General features: G+C 43.6%; 1 protein-coding gene across 1 annotated transcript in view; it reads left to right on the top strand.

The window, feature by feature from the left end:
• The first annotated feature begins 4,712 nt into the window (after window positions 1-4,712).
• LOC121585229 (EGF-like repeat and discoidin I-like domain-containing protein 3) overlaps window positions 4,713-21,016 on the top strand; it is a 214,043-nt gene continuing 197,739 nt past the window's right edge. The window contains exon 1 of the mRNA XM_041901673.2: window positions 4,713-5,243. Coding sequence (XP_041757607.1) covers window positions 5,180-5,243 — 64 coding nt within the window. The 5' untranslated portion in view covers window positions 4,713-5,179. The remainder of the gene's footprint in view (window positions 5,244-21,016) is intronic.

The raw sequence follows: 21,016 nt of genomic DNA, 5'->3' as shown, positions 1-21,016 counted from the left end.
GATTGATGAGGAGAAAAAACTATTGAATCAATTTTTAAATAAGGCTGGAACGTAACAAAATGTGGGAAAAGTCAAGGGGTCTGAATACTTTCCGAATGCACTGTATGTGATGAGTCAAAATAGTTAGTGCAAAAAGGTTAAATACAGATAGTCTGGGTAGCTATTTGGTGAACTATTTAGCAGTCTTATGTCTTAATCAAATCAAATTTGATTGGTCGCATACACAGATTTAGCAGATGTTATTGCGGGTGTAGCGAAATGCTTGTAATGACTCTTTGTAATTAGGTATTTAATGATACAAAGTTACTAATACACATAGTGAATATGAGGAACATTGACTCACAAAGATAATATCATGCAATGTAAATTATTTACAGTTTACATACACTTAGGTTGGAGTCATTAAAACTCGTTTTTCAACCCCTCCACACATTTCTTGTTAACAAAGTATAGTTTTGGCAAGTCGGTTAGGACATCTACTTTGTGCATGACACAAGTAATTTTTTCAACAATTGTTTACAGACAGATGATTTCACTTATAATTCACTGTATCACAATTCCAGTGGGTCAGAAGTTGACATACACTAAGTTGACTGTGCCTTTAAACAGCTTGGAAAATTCCAGAAAATTTGAGTCAATTGGAGGTGTACGTGTGGATGTATTTCATGGCCTACCTTCAAACTCAGTGCCTCTTTGCTTGACATCATGGGAAAATCAAAAGAAATCAGCCAAGAACTCAGAAAAAAATGTGTAGACCTCCACAACTCTGGTTCATCCTTGGGAGCAATTTCCAAACACCTTAAGGTACCACGTTCATCTGTACAAACAATAGTACGCAAGTATAAACACCATGGGACCACGCAGCCGTCATACCGCTCAGGAAGGAGATGCGTTCTGTCTCCTAGAGATGAACGTACTTTGGTGCGAAAAGTGCAAATCAATCCCAGAACAACAGCAAAGGACCTTGTGAAGATGCTGGAGGAAACAGGTACAAAATTATCGATATCCACAGCAAAACGAGTCCTATATCAACATAACCTGAAAGACCGCTCAGCAAGGAAGAAGCCACTGCTCCAAAACCGCCATAAAAAAGCCAGACTACGGTTTGCAACTGAACATGGGGACAAAGATCGTACTTTTTGGAGAAATGTCCTCTGGTCTGATGAAACAAAAATAGAACTGTTTGGCCATAATGACCATCGTTATGTTTGGATGAAAAAGAGGAAGGCTTGCAAGCCGAAGAACACCATCCCAACCGTGAAGCACGGGGGTGGCAGCATCATGCTGTGGGGGTGCTTTGCTGCAGGAGGGACTGGTGCACTTCACGAAATAGATGGCATCATGAGGAAGGAAAATTATGTGGATATATTGAAGCAACATCTCAAAACATCAGTCAGGAAGTTAAAGCTTGGTCGCAAATGGGTCTTCCAAATGGACAATGACCCCAAGCATACTTCCAAAGTTGTGGCAAAATGGCTTAAGGACAACAAAGTCAAGGTACTGGAGTGGCCATCACAAAGCCCTGACCTCAATCCTATAGAAAATGTTTGGGCAGAACTGTAAAAGCGTGTGCGAGCAAGGAGGCCTACAAACCTGACTCAGTTACACCAGCTCTATCAGGAGGAATGGGCCAAAATTCACCCAACTTATTGTGGGAAGCTTGTGGAAGGCTATCCGAAACGTTTGACCCAAGTTAATCAATTTAAAGGCAATGCTACCAAATACTAATTGAGTGTATGTAAACTTCTGACCCACTGGGAATGTGATGAAAGAAATAAAAGCTGAAATAAATCATTCTCTCTACTATTATTCTGACATTTCACATTCTTAAAATAAAGTGGTGATCCTAACTGACCTAAGACTTTTTACTAGGATTAAATGTCAGGAATTGTGAAAAACTGAGTTGAAATGTATTTGGCTAAGGTGTATGTAAATTTCCGACTTCAACTGTACCTTGTAAGAATATTAGAAGATAAATACACACAACGCAGAGGACTAGCGGTCAAGAGGGAATTAACGATCAATGGAAATAGTTATTTTTTTCAGTTCAAGACCTGTTTAGAATCTTTGTAGGGGTTCCAACCGGGGATTCATAGCTACATGTGGCAAGTTTTCATTGGTACAAATGGTCTATACATTGAGCCTGAAACAGGATACTTGGGGGTTTGGCCAGTAGCCCAATTTTATTGCAAGGAATTCTAATTGATCAGCTACATGCTAGGCTTGAGGCTATAAACTACATCCTGTCTCTGTTCAGGGGAGAAACATTGAAAACAAGGAAGAATGAACATCTACCATCTACTTCACAGCATAACAGCTATGATTTGTTCTCTTTGAATAAATATGTTTTTCTCCCCCTGATTTGCTTTGGGGTCTGTGTTATTGAAGAATAACATCAACTGCTAACAACCTTGTAAGCCCATTGCCTCTTTATTGAAGAGATTATCTGTCCGCTTCGTGGTTGGAGGTTCGACTGAGTGCTGTTATGAATACTCGGACAGAGTGGTAAGATCCAATCGCAGAATTGCGATGTTTTATTAAAGTACAGACAAGGGAATTGCTTAATCGTGGTCGGGCGAGCTGTGGTCAAAACCGGGCAAGGCAGAGACAGGCAGAGGTACCAAGGGAGCGGGCGTAGTCGTAGTCGAGGTCACGGGCACAGGATCCGAGTACGGTAATCACTGGGAGATACAAGCAGAGGATTAAGCAATTCGGGGAGTCAAACAACGAAGCACAGGTCTGATACACTGGTAAACAAAATAACAAACTCTCTCTCTCTCTGAACAAAACGCTTAGCAAGTCACAATGGAACAATACCTCGCCCCGACTGAACTTCTGAGCACACCTTATATCCTACCCTAATTACGGACAGGTGTGCTCAGAACTCAGGTGAAACAGATCGAGTCTGATGACTCCCCCTCTCTGTAGATCGGGGGAGTGTCAGACTCTGTCTAGACCCAGCCAAACCCCGATCCCTTATAAGTGCCAAACACTGGTGAGTCTAAGAGCACCATGTTTATAGCCTCTTCGTGGTTCATGCAAATTGTTGATTATCACAGAGAAATAATAATTAGTTAAACTTGGTTATTATTGGTTACCTGGCACCCGCTGAAGTGCTGTTTATTATGAAATGTGAATAGTATTTATGTTAAATGTTTTGCATTGTATTTCACGTCATGCCAATCACATGATCAATTGTGATTGGTTTTAAATGGAATGTTCCATGGTTGGAAGTTTCCTGCCTCTTAATTCGACCTGGTCATTCCTGTTTTGGCCAGACAGGAGAAACGTCGACATGTTGTGAAGTAAAAGGCATATCCTATCTGAAGGTCCTGAGCATAATGCCTTATTTCTACCGTATTCATCTTAGTGCATCTCCCTGAATAACTGGAACAAATGAATACATAAATCCTGTAAAGTAAAGTAAATATTTAGTATATAAATATAATAAAGTAAATATACACTGAATATACAAAACATTAAGGACATATGCTCTTTCCATGACATAGACTGACCAGGTGAATCCAGCTGAAAGCTATGATCCCTTATTGATGTCACTTGTTAAATCCACTTAAATCAGTGTAGATGAAGGGGAGGAGACAGGTTAATTAAAGATGGATTTTTAAGCCTTGAGACATGGATTGTGTGTGGCATTCAGAGGGTGAATGGGCAAGACAAAAGATTTAAGTGCCTTTGAATGCGGTATGGTAGTAGGTGCCAGGCGCACCGGTTTGTGTGAAGAACTGCAACACTGCTGGGTTTTTCACGCTCAACAGTTTCCCATGTGTATCAAGAATGGTCCACCACCCAAAGGACATCCAGACAACTTGACACAACTTTGGGAAGCATTGGGGTCAACATGGGCCAGCATCCCTGTGGAACGCTTTCAACTCAATATTAGGAAGATGTTCCTAATGTTTGGCATACTCAGTGTACATTATACACAGAGTGACGAATTAGAAAAAACTCAAATTAACTCAAACCCTACACCCCAACCCGAAAACTCTGTTCTGCCACCTCTGGTATTTTAGCCCTCCCAAAGTCAGGACTGCTGAGTCCCTGCCCATCTTCCGAAAACATCTGAAACCCCACCTCTTGAAAAAGTATCTTTGAAGAAAAAAATCACTGACTTTGCTGATAGCTACTTTTAAAGAGGAAAAAAGCCTACTATGACTGTGATATGTGGTTGTCTCACCTAGCCATCTTAAGATGGATGAACTCTTGATAAGAGCATCTGCTAAATGACTAAAATGTAATGCAAATGATAGATCTGCCCATAGGCATATGATTTCATGAAGTGTAACTTCTTACATCAGAGAAGATGCTTCTGATGAGAGGAAAGCTTGTGGAATCATTTGGATGAATAAGAAAGTCTGCGAATTCAAATGAGGAGACCCCCTGGCCTAAGCATATACAATTCCAGAAGTTCAGAACCAACCCTCCAATAGGAACCTGGACAGATATGCATGTCAGCTGAGATCTGGAATTGAACTGCTTTCCAGAAGACATTAGCCTAAAATTGGAGCTGGGAGCAGCTAAATTGAGGGACCTGTTTTATTTCAGTGGCATAGCCAGTTCTCCCAGAGGTCAGGCGGAAAAAACGAGAAGGGGGAGAAGTGTGGCTGATAATAAAATCTAGATCCCACCCTTCTGAATTTGGCGGTGCTTCGTAGCCTTTAGCCTAGCAGTATCAGCACGTGTGGGGAGGAGCATGGGTTTGTCTCTATCAGTGAGACAGCGCCCCAGTCGGATTGCTGTGACCGACCGTGTACTGCGCGCTCCTCATCCTCCAGTGTTTTCACACATTCGCACACACACACTCCCTGACACTCACGCGCACTCTCAGTGAAACCGTCTACTGGGACAGCACACACGCACAATCTCTCTTGGCTATCACAGCACATCGCGCATCACTGCGGAGAGGGGAAGGCAGGTAGCGGACCCCTGGCACTGCCACTTGTTTCAACACTCGGCATTCCAGGTAGGCTAGTGCGGTACCGTCCGTGACTCTCTTCGGAAAATAAGAGGACTTACCACTGCCAGTCGAAGAGGTTGTTCTAGGCTTATATCGTCAGAGACTAGCCCTGTGGCTCGGTGAGAGGAAGAACTTTTGTTGTTTTGCTTCGTGATTTTCCCACATTCCTTAACCTTGGAAGTGAAACCTGCTATTTGAGAGAGGATGGGACCATTACTCGTATTCATTGCCCTCTGCTTGAGCGCCGCTGTCCCGCAGCTTGTGAAAGGTGAGTAGAGGAGCGCAATTTTTTGGATGGAGATAGTCGAGAGGAAGTAGGCTATGCTTTATGTCTGGGTGGATTTCTGTAAATCAAATGACATCCGCTAAAACAGATTAGGCTATATGTGGCAAGAATGAAAATTTCTTTCCCGTCAAAGTTACATGTTTTAATACGGGATGTGGCAAAATACTCTAGGCTACTAAATACGCCCTGGTTGTCATGTTATGCAAGAGGTAAACGCAGTAGACAGATACAGTGATTGTTAACTGAGTTATTTTGCGATTTTCAAATAGTATATGGTAGCCTAATTTATGGAGATAATACCGATATTATGGAGCAAGCACAATAGCTTTGGCAGTTTTTCAGGAAAGCTTAACGCGCGCTCTGCATCCTCTCCGATCTGAGCGGCTATTCCTCCCTCACCTAGAACCTAACCTAAGTCTCCTGTAGGCTACCTGCGCACGTTCGTCCACTTTAGTATAATTCCAGCATCCAAACGGTGCACTGGACATTGATGAATGGAAAGAGATGTCTGTTACAAAACACCAAAAAGCGTTAATGACATTCGGAGATTGTCAAGCCAGGCCTTCGATACTGGGCACAAGGTAGGGAGGGATATATTTTCTGTTTATCGTGATTGACATAGTCTATTTGATTGTGGTGTTGAAAACGCCAGCCATGATGTTGAAGCGCTTGAAGTGGGTAATTGGTATGCAGTTATGCTTTGCTCATTGGTAGTGTGGTGCATTGGCACAGTTGCCCTGCCTGTCATCAACTGTGCCACAAAAGCATGCTGAAGTGGAAAAGTCCATATTTTACTTTATAAACACAGGGTCACTACAGTTATTGTTATTTGTGGTCATAATATTTATTTTGAGTTAATTCAATGAGGTGGGGGGGGGGGGGGGGGCATTTATTTTTCTACAGTACAAGGGGAGGGTAATGTGAAAATCATTTTTATGTTGGGGATTGGGGGGCATATTTTTTTACTATAGCAGAATGTTGTTGTTACCAGAATTAAGTGGACAGAAGCTAAGGTTGACCTTTATTGTCATGAATCTTTCCCTGGATACAGAACTGAGGTATTTCCGCTAGATGGGCCAGCTGCAAAGTCAAAATTGCCTATATTGTACAAATTCATGAAAATGTATTTTGAAATGTTTAGCAGTGTGGTTAAGGTTAAGGTTACAGTTACAGATTTTATGACTTTGTGGCTGTGCCAGCTAGTGACCACTCTGCAGAGCTGCCTCCAGGGCAAGATTAATTACAATAAATGCCAACCTGAGAAGGAAGCCAGAAAATGACAAATGTCTTCAGCAGATCAGAATGTGGAAGCGGATGGAACGAGATGTAATCTTGCTTGATAATTTCAGTGAATGTCAAACCTTTGCTTCTACTCCCTATTATAACATTAGTTGCAATGCAAAACCCATATTAAGCTACCCATGACATCAGAAAACATCTCGAAGCAGTAGGCTAGGCTAACTGGGATTCCACTTTAACAGTCTACCACAGTCTGCTGTGTTGAATTGCAGTTAATCAATTACAAAACCTCCTTTTGTCTGTGCAGGTGTTGTTGAAGAGTGAAATGAGGACAGTGTGTTGACACAGCAGTTAGCCTACTGTAAGTCAGGTCAGAAGATTTGACTTCTGGTGGATTTTAGACTTACTCTAGGTAATACATGGCTACATTTATTAAAGGTGCAATATGCAGAAATTGCTCTGCCATTTCCTGGTTGCTAAAAGTCTAATAGTTAGCCTAATTTAAACGCCAACGTTCTGTACAGCAGGACAAGGCTCTTTGCAGAGTTAATTTTTCCAATGTATTGTACAGAACGGAGTCGTTTATCCCATTTTTACCACAGTTACCAAAGAAAACAATGTGAAAGCACACGTTTACCGGTATACATTCTTGTTTTCATTGATATTTTTATAAGCAAATTCAGACTTTCTCATCTTTTGGTTTCTAGAGACGCGACCCGTTCGTTCGTTCGATTAGTTTGATATATATGGAGGTGACCCTCTCGTTCGTTCTTTATGTTCCATTGCCATGCTCAGTAGCAACATTCTTATCCTTGATTACTTCTAGCTAGCCAACTAGCTACGGCTACACAGTCACGACCACTGCAGCCAGAATAACAGCAAAGTTTATTCCGTTGCGTTTGTTTAAGCTGTTTATCCCGCTTATACCACAGTTGCCATAGAAAACAATACTATAAGCACACATTGAATGAAAATAAATAAATAAGCGTTGATATTTTAATTTATATAAGCAAATTCATACTTTCTCATCTTTTGGTTGCTAGAGACGCGACCCAGGCGTTCGTTCCATTAGTTCGATATTGATGGAAGCCACCCAGTCGTTTGTTCTTTATATTCTGTTGCCATGCTTGCTGGCAACGTTCTTATCCCTTGCTTGCTAGCTAGCCAGCTAGCTACGGCTAACACAGTCACAACCTCTGCAGCCAGAATAACAGCAAAGTAGCTTTCTATTGACATTCATTTGGATACAACCATAACAATGATAATGCCAGACTTTGCCTTGAATAGCTAGAAATGTTTGCCTTCTCGTCAGGACACTAGACACTGTTCATTACGAGGAGATCACACTGCATATCAAACACTAGGCTAGAAGCTAGCTAAATAGTTTGTTGCTAGCAAACCTGCCAATATGACAACCAAATTCAATAATATCAGTTGCTGAAAACAGCTGGTCAAACTACCAACGTGAAAGGATTTGACAGCATAGCGCCAGTTGCATCATGACTGCAACAGTAGGGACCATATAAATTAATGTTCATCACTCAACACGTTAGGTCATCAGATGCTCCAAAAAAATATGTCTCTGCAAAAACAAATCAATGCTAGATAGCTACATTTTTCTTCGTTGGACCTGCTTTTACAATGTATGGTTTTTGGTTTAGCTTTCTGTACCTTTGTAGCAAGTACGGTCTGCATGTATATGCGCTTATTACGTCATGATTGCAAGGTGTCACAATATATTTTCCAACTGTCCCGATATCTTTTCCAACTGTCCCGGTATCTCGTTTTAATGTCTATTCTAGAATGCCTTTCTAGCCAATCAGAAACGAGTATACAACAATGCTATGGTATAATGTATTTTAAGCTGTTTGAAGCTGGTGTACAAAGCCAAAAGTAAAAGATGCAAAAACAAAACATAAGGACGGGAAGCATAGGAATAGCGCACATAGAACAGATCTACCGCTTCTTAGACTTGCTTTCAATGCTAATGGCATAAAAATGGTTTTAAGTAATGCACATACAAGTAATCAATTACTACCATCATATAAACATATTGATATGTCTACTTCTTCAGTGTGTATAAGATGGTTAAATAAAGTGTATTTGTCTTTTTAAAAACAGGTGTAGGATCTTAATTTGATCAGTCTTTTGTTGTTGAGAATTTTCCTGCACCGCAGGAAATGCAGATAAGCTTTGTGATTTACTTAAGTTCACTGAAAACCCCCATTAACACATGGTTATATTAACAGTATTGCACTTTTCATGTAGCCTAATTTTGGCCAGCTAATAGCCTAACCACCGATCAAGCAATATTATGGACTAAACGTTAAAATCCTGTTGCTGCAGGATTCTTTTTGCTGCCACGATAGTGGTCAAATTAAGATCCTACACCTGTAAATTGGTAATGTATTCCTCTGTGTCTCTAGTCATTTGGCAACATGTTAGTTAGCCTCAGGAGTCAGCCTTGTCAGACAGGTCTAAGCCTATGCTGTCGGGCTGTGCCTAGAGCAGTGGTAGTAAGACTGCTGGGGCCCTAAGTCTCCCCGCATCGGCTTCCAGTGTCAGCGGTTACAAGACATAATACTCCCTCCTAGTCACTGCACAATGCATGCACAGCCAAGGTACATTGGGTCTACTTTGTTTAAAGGCTCAGTCAGTTAAAAATATGTCCAGAGCGAGGTCTTCAATTAATCATTTTTATCTTAGATTTCTGAAAATGTAGTGGGATTTTGTCCATCTGTTTATGGCTTTAAGCTCATCGAAGGATAATGGTTTACTGGTGTACTGCTGGGTTTGGGGGGAGTTGATATCCCACGATGATATCCCCTTCGCAAACTCTCAGTGGGGATAATTCTCCAAATATGTAGTCATAACGGTTGTTCCAGCTGGTATTACATCACATGTTCAGGCAGATGAGAGTCAGTATGAGCAATTCAGTATGAGCAAGTAAATTTTGTAAGCAGCAGTAAAATCTTTTAGCAGCAGTAAATTCATTTTTTTTTTTTACTGGAGCCAAGAGGACTGTGGGTGGTCCACAAGGCATACTACAGTAAAAACAGCCACAGAGCCGACCACAAATCAATGATGTATCCCATAAATTCTCACACTATGATCCCTACTTCAAGTGTCTAATCCCACTCGAGTCTTAGAATTTGGATTTGTCTTTGCTCCAATTGGATTTTAGTGTCTCAAATCCTCTGAAGCAGTATTTTCCCAGTTATATTCTCCCCCTCACCCCTCTGTATTGCCCAAGGTAGCAGGTGTCTTTGGAGACAGTTTCTAACAAACACTCTATTGAGTGTTTGAGAGTGTCACAGGGCAGCTCTGTCTGCGGTAACAAACAGTTTGGTTCCCGAGGCTGATTCTCACCCATTGTCTGCTCACTTGCCTGGGTACACCACATGACTAAGGGTTGCACTCTCAGAAGTGACACCTCTTTCTATGGAACCACAAGGCACTTTCTTTGAGTGTGAATATTAAATAGGTGTGTGTGTGTGCAGTGCTTCTCCTAGGATTTGAGAGAGAGAGAGAGAGAGAGAGAGAGAGAGAGAGAGAGAGAGAGAGAGAGAGAGAGAGAGAGAGAGAGAGAGAGAGAGAGAGAGAGAGAGAGAGAGACAGAAGGTGTGTGTGTGTGTGAAGGCATACTCTGAGCTATAATTTTAATGGTAGGTTTATTTGAACAGCGAGAAACAGAATAACAACAAAAAAATCCAGAAAAACGCATGTCAAAAATGTTATAAATTGATTTGCAGTTTAATGAGGGAAATAAGTAATTGACCCCCTCTCAATCAGAAAGATTTCTGGCTCCCAGGTGTCTTTTATACAGGTAATGAGCTGAGATTAGGAGCACCCTCTTAAAGGGAGTGCTCCTAATTTCAATTTGTTACCTGTATAAAAGACACCTGTCCACAGAAGCAATCAATCAATCAGATTCCAAACTCTCCACCATGGCCAAGACCAAAGAGCTCTCCAGGGATGTCAGGGACAAGACTGTAGACATACACAAGGCTGGAATGGGCTACAAGACCATCGCCAAGCAGCTTGGTGAGAAGGTGACAACAGTTGGTGTGATTATTTGCAAATGGAAGAAACACAAAATAACTGTCAGCCTGGGGCTCCATGCAAGATCTCACCTCGTGGAGTTGCAATGATCATGAGAACGGTGAGGAATCAGCCCAGAACTACACGGGAGGATCTTGTCAATGATCTCAAGGCAGCTGGGACCATAGTCACCAAGAAAACAATTGGTAACACACTACGCCGTGAAGGACTGAAATCCTGCAGCGCCCGCAAGGTCCCCCTGCTCAAGAAAGCACATATACAGGCCTGTCTGAATTTTGCCAATGAACATCTGAATGATTCAGAGAAGAACTGTGTGAAAGTGTTGTGGTCAGATGAGACCAAAATCGAGCTCTTTGGCATCAACTCAACTCGCCGTGTTTGGAGGAGGAGGAATGCTGCCTATGACCCCAAGAACACCATCCCCATCGTCAAACATGGAGGTGGAAACATTATGCTTTGGGGGTGTTTTTCTGCTAAGGGGACAGGACAACTTCACCGCATCAAAGGGACGATGGGCGGGGCCATGTACTGTCAAATCTTGGGTGAGAACCTCCTTCCCTCAGCCAGGGCATTGAAAATGGGTCGTGGATGGGTATTCCAGCATGACAATGACCCAAAACAACAAAGGAGTGGCTCAAGAAGAAGCACATTAAGGTCCTGGAGTGGCCTAGCCAGTCTCCAGACCTTAATCCCATAGAAAATCTGTGGAGGGAGCTGAAGGTTCAAGTTGCCAAACGTCAGCCTCGAAACCTTAATGACTTGGAGAAGATCTGCAAAGAGGAGTGGGACAAAATCCCTCCTGGGATGTGTGCAAACCTGGTGGCCAACTACAAGAAACGTCTGACCTCTGTGATTGCCAACAAGGTTTTTGCCACCAAGTACTAAGTCATGTTTTGCAGAGGGGTCAAATACTTATTTCCCTCATTAAAATGCAAATCAATTTATAACATTTTTGACATGCGTTTTTCTGGATTTTTTTGTTGTTATTCTATCTCTCACTGTTCAAATAAACCTAACATTAAAATTATAGACTGATCATTTCTTTGTCAGTGGGCAAACGTACAAAATCAGCAGGGGATCAAATAACTATTTCCCTTACTGTAAGTGTAACCTTAATTCTGACAAGCTTTATGGTCGCTGTGTCATGACAAGATTATGAAGCTTTATCCATAATTCCCATCCATACTGTATTGTATGTGACTTGTCATAGCTATGTGGCTAGTGCACTATTCTCAGAAGGATTTATTGTATATTAGAGCAGACTTGGCTGTTGTTCATTTTTTACCATAATTGCATATCCAAAACCTAAAATCAGTGTAGAAACAAATGATTGATATTAGTGCAAGACGGTCTGTCGTAATTCTTAAGAACAACAGACAGAGCATTATATTTTTAACATGCAGTGTCTTTGAGGACTAAAACACCATTTAAATTGCTGAATTGTCCTTGGTTAGCTTTGCATTAGACAATTTGAAGTCAACTGAAACTGATTCCCTCAAAAGAAATATGAAAAAGCAGCCCCCACAATAAAATAGAAATTAGATTTTGGTTTCCGTTACCAAGCAACATGTTAGTAAAACATGTGAGGCCTAAATTCATGCAGATGGTAGCTATCTATCTGAACGGCCATTACATACAGTGGGGGAAAAATGTGATTTTCTGGAAAAAAAATTCTCATTTTGTCTGTCATAGTTGACGTGTACCTATGATGAAAATTACAGGCCTCTCTCATCTTTTTAAGTGGGAGAACTTGCACAATTGGTGGCTGACTAAATACTTTTTTTCCCCACTGTACGTCTACCATTCCCCCTCTGAAGGTTATGGCTTATGTTAAGGTCACTTTTAATAATGTAGCCTTGCAATCTACCTCACTGCCCTTCACTCTCCCTGTAAATGGCATGGTCTTCAATCAATGGCAAGCAGTTAAACTCTGAGATCATCAGCTGAGATAACCGTGAAAATCATTGGTGCTCATTGGACGACAAACCCAAGCAAATGGAAATGCAACACAGAGACACCATTCTTTGTATAATGCCCTGTATCATTGGTCAGACTCAATGTTCTCTTTTTTTCCTTGCGTGGCATTTGATTGGACTATTCATTGTCAGTGCAGATGCTGTTTAGTCATATTAATATTTGGAGGGGAGTTCATTTTTCTCCTGTGTTGATAGGCTAATGGCTATGGTGGTATGTGTCTTTGCTGTGAACTTGTATGTGTTGTCCTACCTGGCTCTCACGCCTGACTTATTGGGAGAGCATTAGGAGGTGGTCAAACAATATGGTTACATGTGCTAGGGTCAAAAGGTTACTCTGTCTAGGTCACAGGGAGTAGCTTTGTAGTAAAAGTTCAGTTGAAACTGAAACGAAAATAAATGTTGAGACTACAATACAAACACCAAATCAGAGACCACTAGATGTCCTTAGAGTGCCAGGACGTTAACGATTTAGAATAAGACCGAGGCTTTGGGACTGTTTGTGAGATTAAAGTTGGACATGCATTGTAAGGAGAGAAATTATGCAGAGAGTTTTGGATGTGATTTATCTTTTATCTGTTCACAAGAAACCTGAGCCAGATGTTTTCTACAATTAAGCACAGGCCCTTTAATGTCTATTTAATGTCTATTAGGGTCACACAATATTGTTTTTGTTTTTTTCAGGGCAAGACATTATTCACATTTGATCACTGATTGGATCAAGGAGTGTTCCTCAAAACAGTGATGCCATCATTATTGGTCACATCTTAGCATGTACGTTCAAGTTCAAGACATCAGAGTAGTCTCGGGTCAAGCCACATACAGTGGGGCAAAAAAGTATTTAGTCAGCCACCAATTGTGCAAGTTCTCCCACTTAAAAAGATGAGAGAGGCCTGTAATTTTCATCATAGGTACACGTCAACTATGACAGACAAATTGAGAAAAAAAAATCCAGAAAATCCCATTGTAGGATTTTTAATTAATTTATTTGCAAATTATGGTGGAAAATAAGTATTTGGTCACCTACAAACAAGCAAGATTTCTGGCTCTCACAGACCTGTAACTTCTTCTTTAAGAGGCTCCTCTGTCCTCCACTCGTTACCTGTATTAATGGCACCTGTTTGAACTTGTTATCAGTATAAAAGACACCTGTCCACAACCTCAAACAGTCACACTCCAAACTTCACAATGGCCAAGACCAAAGAGCTGTCAAAGGACACCAAAAACAAAATTGTAGACCTGCACCAGGCTGGGAAGACTGAATCTGCAACAGGTAAGCAGCTTGGTTTGAAGAAATCAACTGTGGGAGCAATTATTAGGAAATGGAAGACATACAAGACCACTGATAATCTCCCTCGATCTGGGGCTCCATGCAAGATCTCACCCCGTGGGGTCAAAATGATCACAAGAACGGTGAGCAAAAATCCCAGAACCACACGGGGGGACCTAGTGAATGACCTGCTGAGAGCTGGGACCAAAGTAACAAAGCCAACCATCAGTAACACACTACGCCGCCAGGGACTCAAATCCTGCAGTGCGAGACGTGTCCCCCCTGCTTAAGCCAGTACATGTCCAGGCCCGTCTGAAGTGCATTTGGATGATCCAGAAGAGGATTGGGAGAATGTCATATGGTCAGATGAAACCAAAATATAACTTTTTGGTAAAAACTCAACTCGTCATGTTTGGAGGACAAAGAATGCTGAGTTGCATCCAAAGAACACCATACCTACTGTGAAGCATGGGGTTGGAAACATCATGCTTTGGGGCTGTTTTTCTGCAAAGGGACCAGGACGACTGATCCGTGTAAAGGAAAGAATGAATGGGGCCATGTATCGTGAGATTTTGAGTGAAACCCTCCTTCCATCAGCAAGGGCATTGAAGATGAAACGTGGCTGGGTCTTTCAGCATGACAATGATCCCAAACACACCGCCCGGGCAACGAAGGAGTGGCTTCGTAAGAAGCATTTCAAGGTCCTGGAGTGGCCTAGCCAGTCTCCAGATCTCAACCCCATAGAAAATCTTTGGAGGGGAGTTGAAAGTCTGTGTTGCCCAGCGACAGCCCCAAAACATCACTGCTCTAGAGGAGATCTGCATGGAGGAATGGGCCATAATACCAGCAACAGTGTGTGAAAACCTTGTGAAGACTTACAGAAAACGTTTGACCTGTGTCATTGCCAACAAAGGGTATATAACAAAGTATTGAGAAACTTTTGTTATTGACCAAATACTTATTTTCCACCATCATATGCCAATAAATTCATTAAAAATCCTACAATGTGATTTTCTGGATTTTTTTCCCTCAATTTGTCTGTCATAGTTGACGTGTACCTATGATGAAAATTACAGGCCTCTCTCATCTTTTTAAGTGGGAGAACTTGCACAATTGGTGGCTGACTAAATACTTTTTTTCCCCACTGTATGTACAGATTTGGTTGTCCTGATATAGGTTTGCTCAAGACCTCCAACCCTACAAAATAGTAGATGAAGATGTGGCCTACCTCCAATGATTTAGTAGTAGTAGTAGTAGCAGCAGTAGTAGTGTCCTAGTAGTAGTAGTACACTGAGGTTAAGCTTCCTTTAGTCAAAATATGATTGCAGGTTTTAAAAAATTGCTCTACTTTGCTCTGATAAAATCTCTACATGAGAGAATGGAACGCCACTGCATTTTCAATAAGCCCCATCTTCTTATTCTGGATCAAATGGGAGGTGGCTATAGATCTTACCTCCGACATACCCCAGGAGATAGGGGAGGCTCATTTTAATTCTGGAGGGGTACACTTCAAATCATTGACTTCCTTATACCTTTGTTCTCTTGCGGGATGAATATGTTTGGATTCAAGTACAAAATGGAACAATGTTAACTGTGCGGAATATAAAGAAACGTGAAGGCACAGTAATGCAAACTGTATTTAACACTCTCTCTCCTTAGAGTAATAATGTTTTTATTTACTTTAACCGGAAACGGCAGGTTTGATTAAACAGAGATCTTAGTTTCTCTAAGGCTTTGGGTCTAGCAACCACTGAGAACAATGTGAATTATTGAAGAGGTACTTTAACCTGCAGAGGTGAGCTCTATGCTTGAAATACTGTAGTTATCAAGCCATTATTTCTGAGTCATCTTTGTTAACCAGCTATTGTTGTCCCCTTAGTGTTGGCTAAACCTTTTGGATGACATGGATGTCACAGATTCCTTACTCTGCTGCTGCGCCATTCCCTCTACTCTATGCAACCCCTTCCACTCTCTCTCTCCTTACCTCTCCCTGACCCTTTTCTTTCCCTCAATCCCCACTCCTCCATCTCTGCATCTCCCTCCCTCCCTCTGCTCCCCTCTTCCTATATACCCTCTGCTTCTCTCTCTCCCCTCTCTCTCCCTGCCGACTTTCCGCTTATATCCACTCAACTGCCTGTCTTTCCCCCTCTTTCCCCTCTCTCTTTCTTTCTCTCTCTCTCTCCCATACTCTGTGCTTCTCTCCCGCTCTCCCTTAGTCAGCGCTCGCATGATGTTGTTAGGCACGTTAAGTGCATTAGGCACATGCAATATCCCAAGATCTCAGACTCATCAGCTCTCCCAGAGTTCACAGCATTTTCCATGCTCTGTCAACTTTTATTTAATTGAATGTCCCAGAGCCTGTGTGTGCGTGTGTGTTTTTGCATCTGTGTCTGTGTGCATGCTTATCCATCAATTTGATAGTGTGGGTGTGTGCAGTTATGCATCTGTTAATCTGTGTGTGTACAGTACAAGTGTGTTTGCATGCATGCGTGTGTGCGTGCATGTTCATCTATGTGTGTGGTATGTGTTTGTGAATATCAACTATGTGAGCTGCTTGCATATGTTTTTAACTCTGAAGCTTTGAGAGGTAACCCAGAAATGTCATCGCTAAAATAAGGAGTTATTCCAGGAAGTGTTCCTCTTGTGTTTTGCTCAGACACTGGCTGTAGAGCCAAAAGCTTCAGTCATCCCACCATTCAACCAGCATGTCAACCCTCTGATATGTTTCACCATACAGCCTAACACAGACTAATAGAGACCAGCATGTCAACCCTCTGATATGTTTCACCATACAGCCTAACACAGACTAATAGAGACCAGCATGTCAACCCTCTGATATGTTTCACCATACAGCCTAACACAGACTAATAGAGACCAGCATGTCAACCCTCTGATATGTTTCACCATACAGCCTAACACAGACTAATAGAGACCAGCATGTCAACCCTCTGATATGTTTCACCATACAGCCTAACACAGACTAATAGTGACCAGCATGTCAACCCTCTGATATGTTTCACCATACAGACTAAACAGACTAATAGCCTCTTCTCTATAGGTACTGGTATTATCAAGAAGGATCCCACCTATGGGAGATGATGACTGTTGGAATAATATTGTTGTGTATGAGTACGTGAGCAAGTGTGTTGATAGGAGTAGCTCAGACAAGGCAACAGAGCCAAATGGGATTTATTATTTGGGGTTATTTGGGGCAAAAGATGATCCTTGAAAAAATATCTAGTGAGAGGGGAGGTACGATTTAGTTATGTGAAATATCTCCAGTCCAGCTGTTTTCGAGTACCCGTGGGGTGTTGGCTCAGACAGAGACCAGTTCAAACAATGTGTGAAAGGTATCTGCAAGTGTACGTTGCCGTTGCGTTGCAGTCCCTCACTCTCCAACCTAAAGAACATCAACACCAGTTGATGGGAGAGGTTAGGGATGGTGAAGGCTGATGGTTAGTGGAAAAAATGCTTGTTCCTTCGACTCTGGAGGCAGAGCATTGATCTAATAGGGCAAGGGTTGCAGGCTCTTGCACCAGCACAGTAAATAAGAGGAATGCTTAAAGGGGCAATCTGCAGATGCTTCATACATTTTTGGACTTCTGAATTAATTAAATGTAACAATTGATTATTGAAGAATATAACTTAGAAATGCCCAATGAGCTTAGTTCAATTGTCGTACCCCATCAGAACCCAAAATATAGGCTTGTTTTGTAAACAAAGTAAATGTAAACATACACTATGTAGCCCCCTAGAGTCGACTGACGCACCGTGCGTCAATCTAAGTTACATAACAAAAAAATCCCCTTCCCCTTTAAGCTAGAGATATCAGTTTTTATCTCAATCCACTCCATCCGCCGATGTTGGTCTTCCGCATCTGCAGTGAAAGGTGGCAGAGCTACAGCAGTGTTTGTCAGACCGTGAGACATCCCGAAAATCGGTCTTCTCATACAGTGGGGACAACAAGTATTTGACACACTGCCGATTTTGCAGGTTTTCCTGCTTACAAAGCATGTAGAGGTCTGTCATTTTTATCATAGGTACACTTCAACTGTGAGAGACGGAATCTAAAACAAAAATCCAGAAAATCACATTGTATGATTTTTAAGTAATTCATTTGCATTTTATTGCATGACATATGTATTTGATACATCAGAAAAGCAGAACTTAATATTTGGTACAGAAACCTTTGTTTGCAATTACAGAGATCATTCGTGCTGGCTGTGTGTTTCGGGTCGTTGTCATGGTGGAAGACCCAGCCACGACCCATCTTCAATGCTCTTACTGAGGGAAGGAGGTTGTTGGCCAAGATCTCGCGATACATGGCCCCATCCATCCTCCCCTCAATACGGTGCAGTCGTCCTGTCCCCTTTGCAGAAAAGCATCCCCAAAGAATGATGTTTCCACCACCATGCTTCATGGTTGGGATGGTGTTCTTGGGGTTGTACTCATCCTTCTTCTTCCTCCAAAAAGCGAGTGGAGTTTAGACCAAAAAGCTCTATTTTTGTCTCATCAGACCACATGACCTTCTCCCCATTCTTCCTCTGGATCATCCAGATGGTCATTGGCAAACTTCAGACGGGCCTGGACATGCGCTGGCTTGAGCAGGGGGACCTTGCGTGCGCTGCAGGATTTTAATCCATGACGGCGTAGTGTGTTACTAATGGTTTTCTTTGAGACTGTGGTCCCAGCTCTCTTCAGGTCATTGACCAGGTCTTGCCGTGTAGTTCTGGGCTGATCCCTCACCATCCTCATGATCATTGATGCCCCACGAGGTGAGATCTTGCATGGAGCCCCAGACCGTGGGTGATTGACCGTCATCTTGAACTTCTTCCATTTTCTAATAATTGCGCCAACAGTTGTTGCCTTCTCACCATGTCACAGTTCCCTCAGCCAGAACCCAGAAGCAGACCAGGACAAGGAGAGTTGAACGAAAGTGAGGGTTTATTCAGATAACAAAAAGGTGCAGAATAATCCAGGGACAGAGCGGGCGGCGTGGGTGAGTAGTTGGGGGTGCAGTACTTGGTCCAGTGATGGCTCGGCAGCCGCCGACCATCAGGCAGAGGTGGGGTGAAGGTTCCGGACGTGTGACTGCAGGTGGAACAAAAACGGAGGTAAGGACACAAAAACTCGACAAAGTACAAAACAACAAAAACTCACGCTAGAACTCAAAACTGATACACAGATACACCTACTGTTCATGGCTAACGATCCGGCAGGAACTGGATGTTGGGCCAGAGCCTAAGAAGGTGCTGATTAGGCCCAGGTGTGCCGATTGCTAATGGGAAGCAGGTGCGGAAACCAGAGCGCTCCCGGAGCGTTCCCGAACCCTCGGGAAACTGGAGATTACGACCAGGACCCGACTCAGACAGCCGGGATCGTTACAGTACCCCCCTCCGACGAACGCCACCGGGCGGACTCCCGGAGCGCCAGGATGGAGGCGGTAAAAGTCCCTGATGAGATCCGCATCTAGGACCTGTCGCCGCGGAATCCAACTCCTCTCTTCAGGACCATACCCCTCCCAGTCCACGAGATACTGAAACCCCGGCCCCGCCGTCTGGAATCCATAATGCGACGCACCGTGTAGGCAGGACCACCTCCGATCATCCGAGGAGGAGGAGGAGGAGGCGGAGGAGGCAACAGAGGACTGAGGAAGACAGGCTTGAGGCAGGAGACATGAAAGGTGGGATGGACTCTGAGCGTCCTCGGTAGTTTGAGTCGCACTGCCACTGGATTGATCACCTTCTCCACCACAAACGGACCAATAAACTTCGGTAACAACTTCCTAGACTCAGTCCGTAACGGAAGATCCCGTGTGGCCAACCAAACCCTATCTCCGATGGTATAGGTGGGAGCGGGGATCCGGCGACGATTCGCCTGGAGCTGATACCGGTCCGAACCTCTAAGGAGTGCCTTTCTGGCCCGATGCCAGGTCCGGTGGCAACGCCGAATATGGGCCTGAACAGAAGGCACTGAGAGCTCCTTCTCCTGAGAAGGGAACAGGGGAGGTTGGTAGCCATACAGGCACTGGAAGGGAGACATCCCAGTGGCAGATGTAGGGAGAGTATTGTGGGCATACTCAACCCAAGGCAACTGAGAGGCCCAGGAGGTGGGGTTGGAAGAGACCAGACAGCGTAGCGTGGATTCCATCTTCTGGTTGGCTCTCTCCGCCTGACCATTGGATTGGGGATGAAAACCAGATGTGAGACTGACTGTAGCTCCAATGGCCGAACAGAAGGACTTCCAGACAGCAGAGGTAAACTGAGGGCCACGGTCGGAAACGATATCACTGGGCAAACCGTGGACCCTGAAAACCTCCCTAACCAGGATCTCGGACGTCTCCGAGGCAGAGGGAAGCTTGGCAATAGGCACAAAGTGGGCGAACTTGCTGAACCTGTCCACGATAGTCAGAACGACCGTGTTCCCCTCAGAAGCGGGCAACCCCGTGACGAAGTCCAGGGCCAGATGCGACCATGGACGCCGGGGAATAGGAAGGGGGTGAAGTAGTCCAGAGCTGGGCCGATTGGTACTCTTATTCTGCGCACACACTGGACAGGCAGCAACAAAACCCCGAGTATCCTCGGCCATGGCAGGCCACCAAAACGTCTGCGAAGAAACGCCATTGTCCGAGCCACGCCAGGGTGACAAGCCATCTTACTGGCGTGGGACCATTTGAGAACAGCAGGACGAACCGACTCAGGCACAAACAACCGACCGGGTGGACCGTTACCGGGTCCGGGCTGAGTCCGAAGGGCCGCCAGCACCTCCTCCTCAATCTTCCACATAACTGCTCCCACGACGCAGTTCCGGGGAGAATTGTCTCGGTCTTGGACCCACTCTCCTCCGTCTTGGAGAACATCCGGGACAAGGCGTCCGCCTTGCCGTTCTTAGATCCAGGTCGGAACGTCAGGACAAACTTGAATCGTCCGAAAAACAACGCCCACCTGGCCTGACGGGGAGTTGAGACGTTTAGCCGATTGCACGTAAGCAAGATTCTTGTGGTCAGTCCAGACAATAAACGGTTGCTCCGCCCCTCCAACCAGTGGCGCCACTCCTCCAAGGCAAGTTTCACCGCGAGAAGCTCCCGGTTACCCACATCGTAATTCCTCTCCGCAGGTGAAAGGCGACGAGAGTAGTAGGCGCAGGGATGGAGTTTACTGTCCGTGGAGCATCGCTGCGACAGGATGGCGCCAACTCCCACATCAGACGCG

This window comes from Coregonus clupeaformis, chromosome 16 (genome assembly GCF_020615455.1).
Source record: "Coregonus clupeaformis isolate EN_2021a chromosome 16, ASM2061545v1, whole genome shotgun sequence".
Classification (NCBI taxonomy): domain Eukaryota; kingdom Metazoa; phylum Chordata; class Actinopteri; order Salmoniformes; family Salmonidae; genus Coregonus; species Coregonus clupeaformis.
Note: the sequence above shows the minus strand (reverse complement) of the source record. Positions and strands in the feature narration are given on the sequence as shown.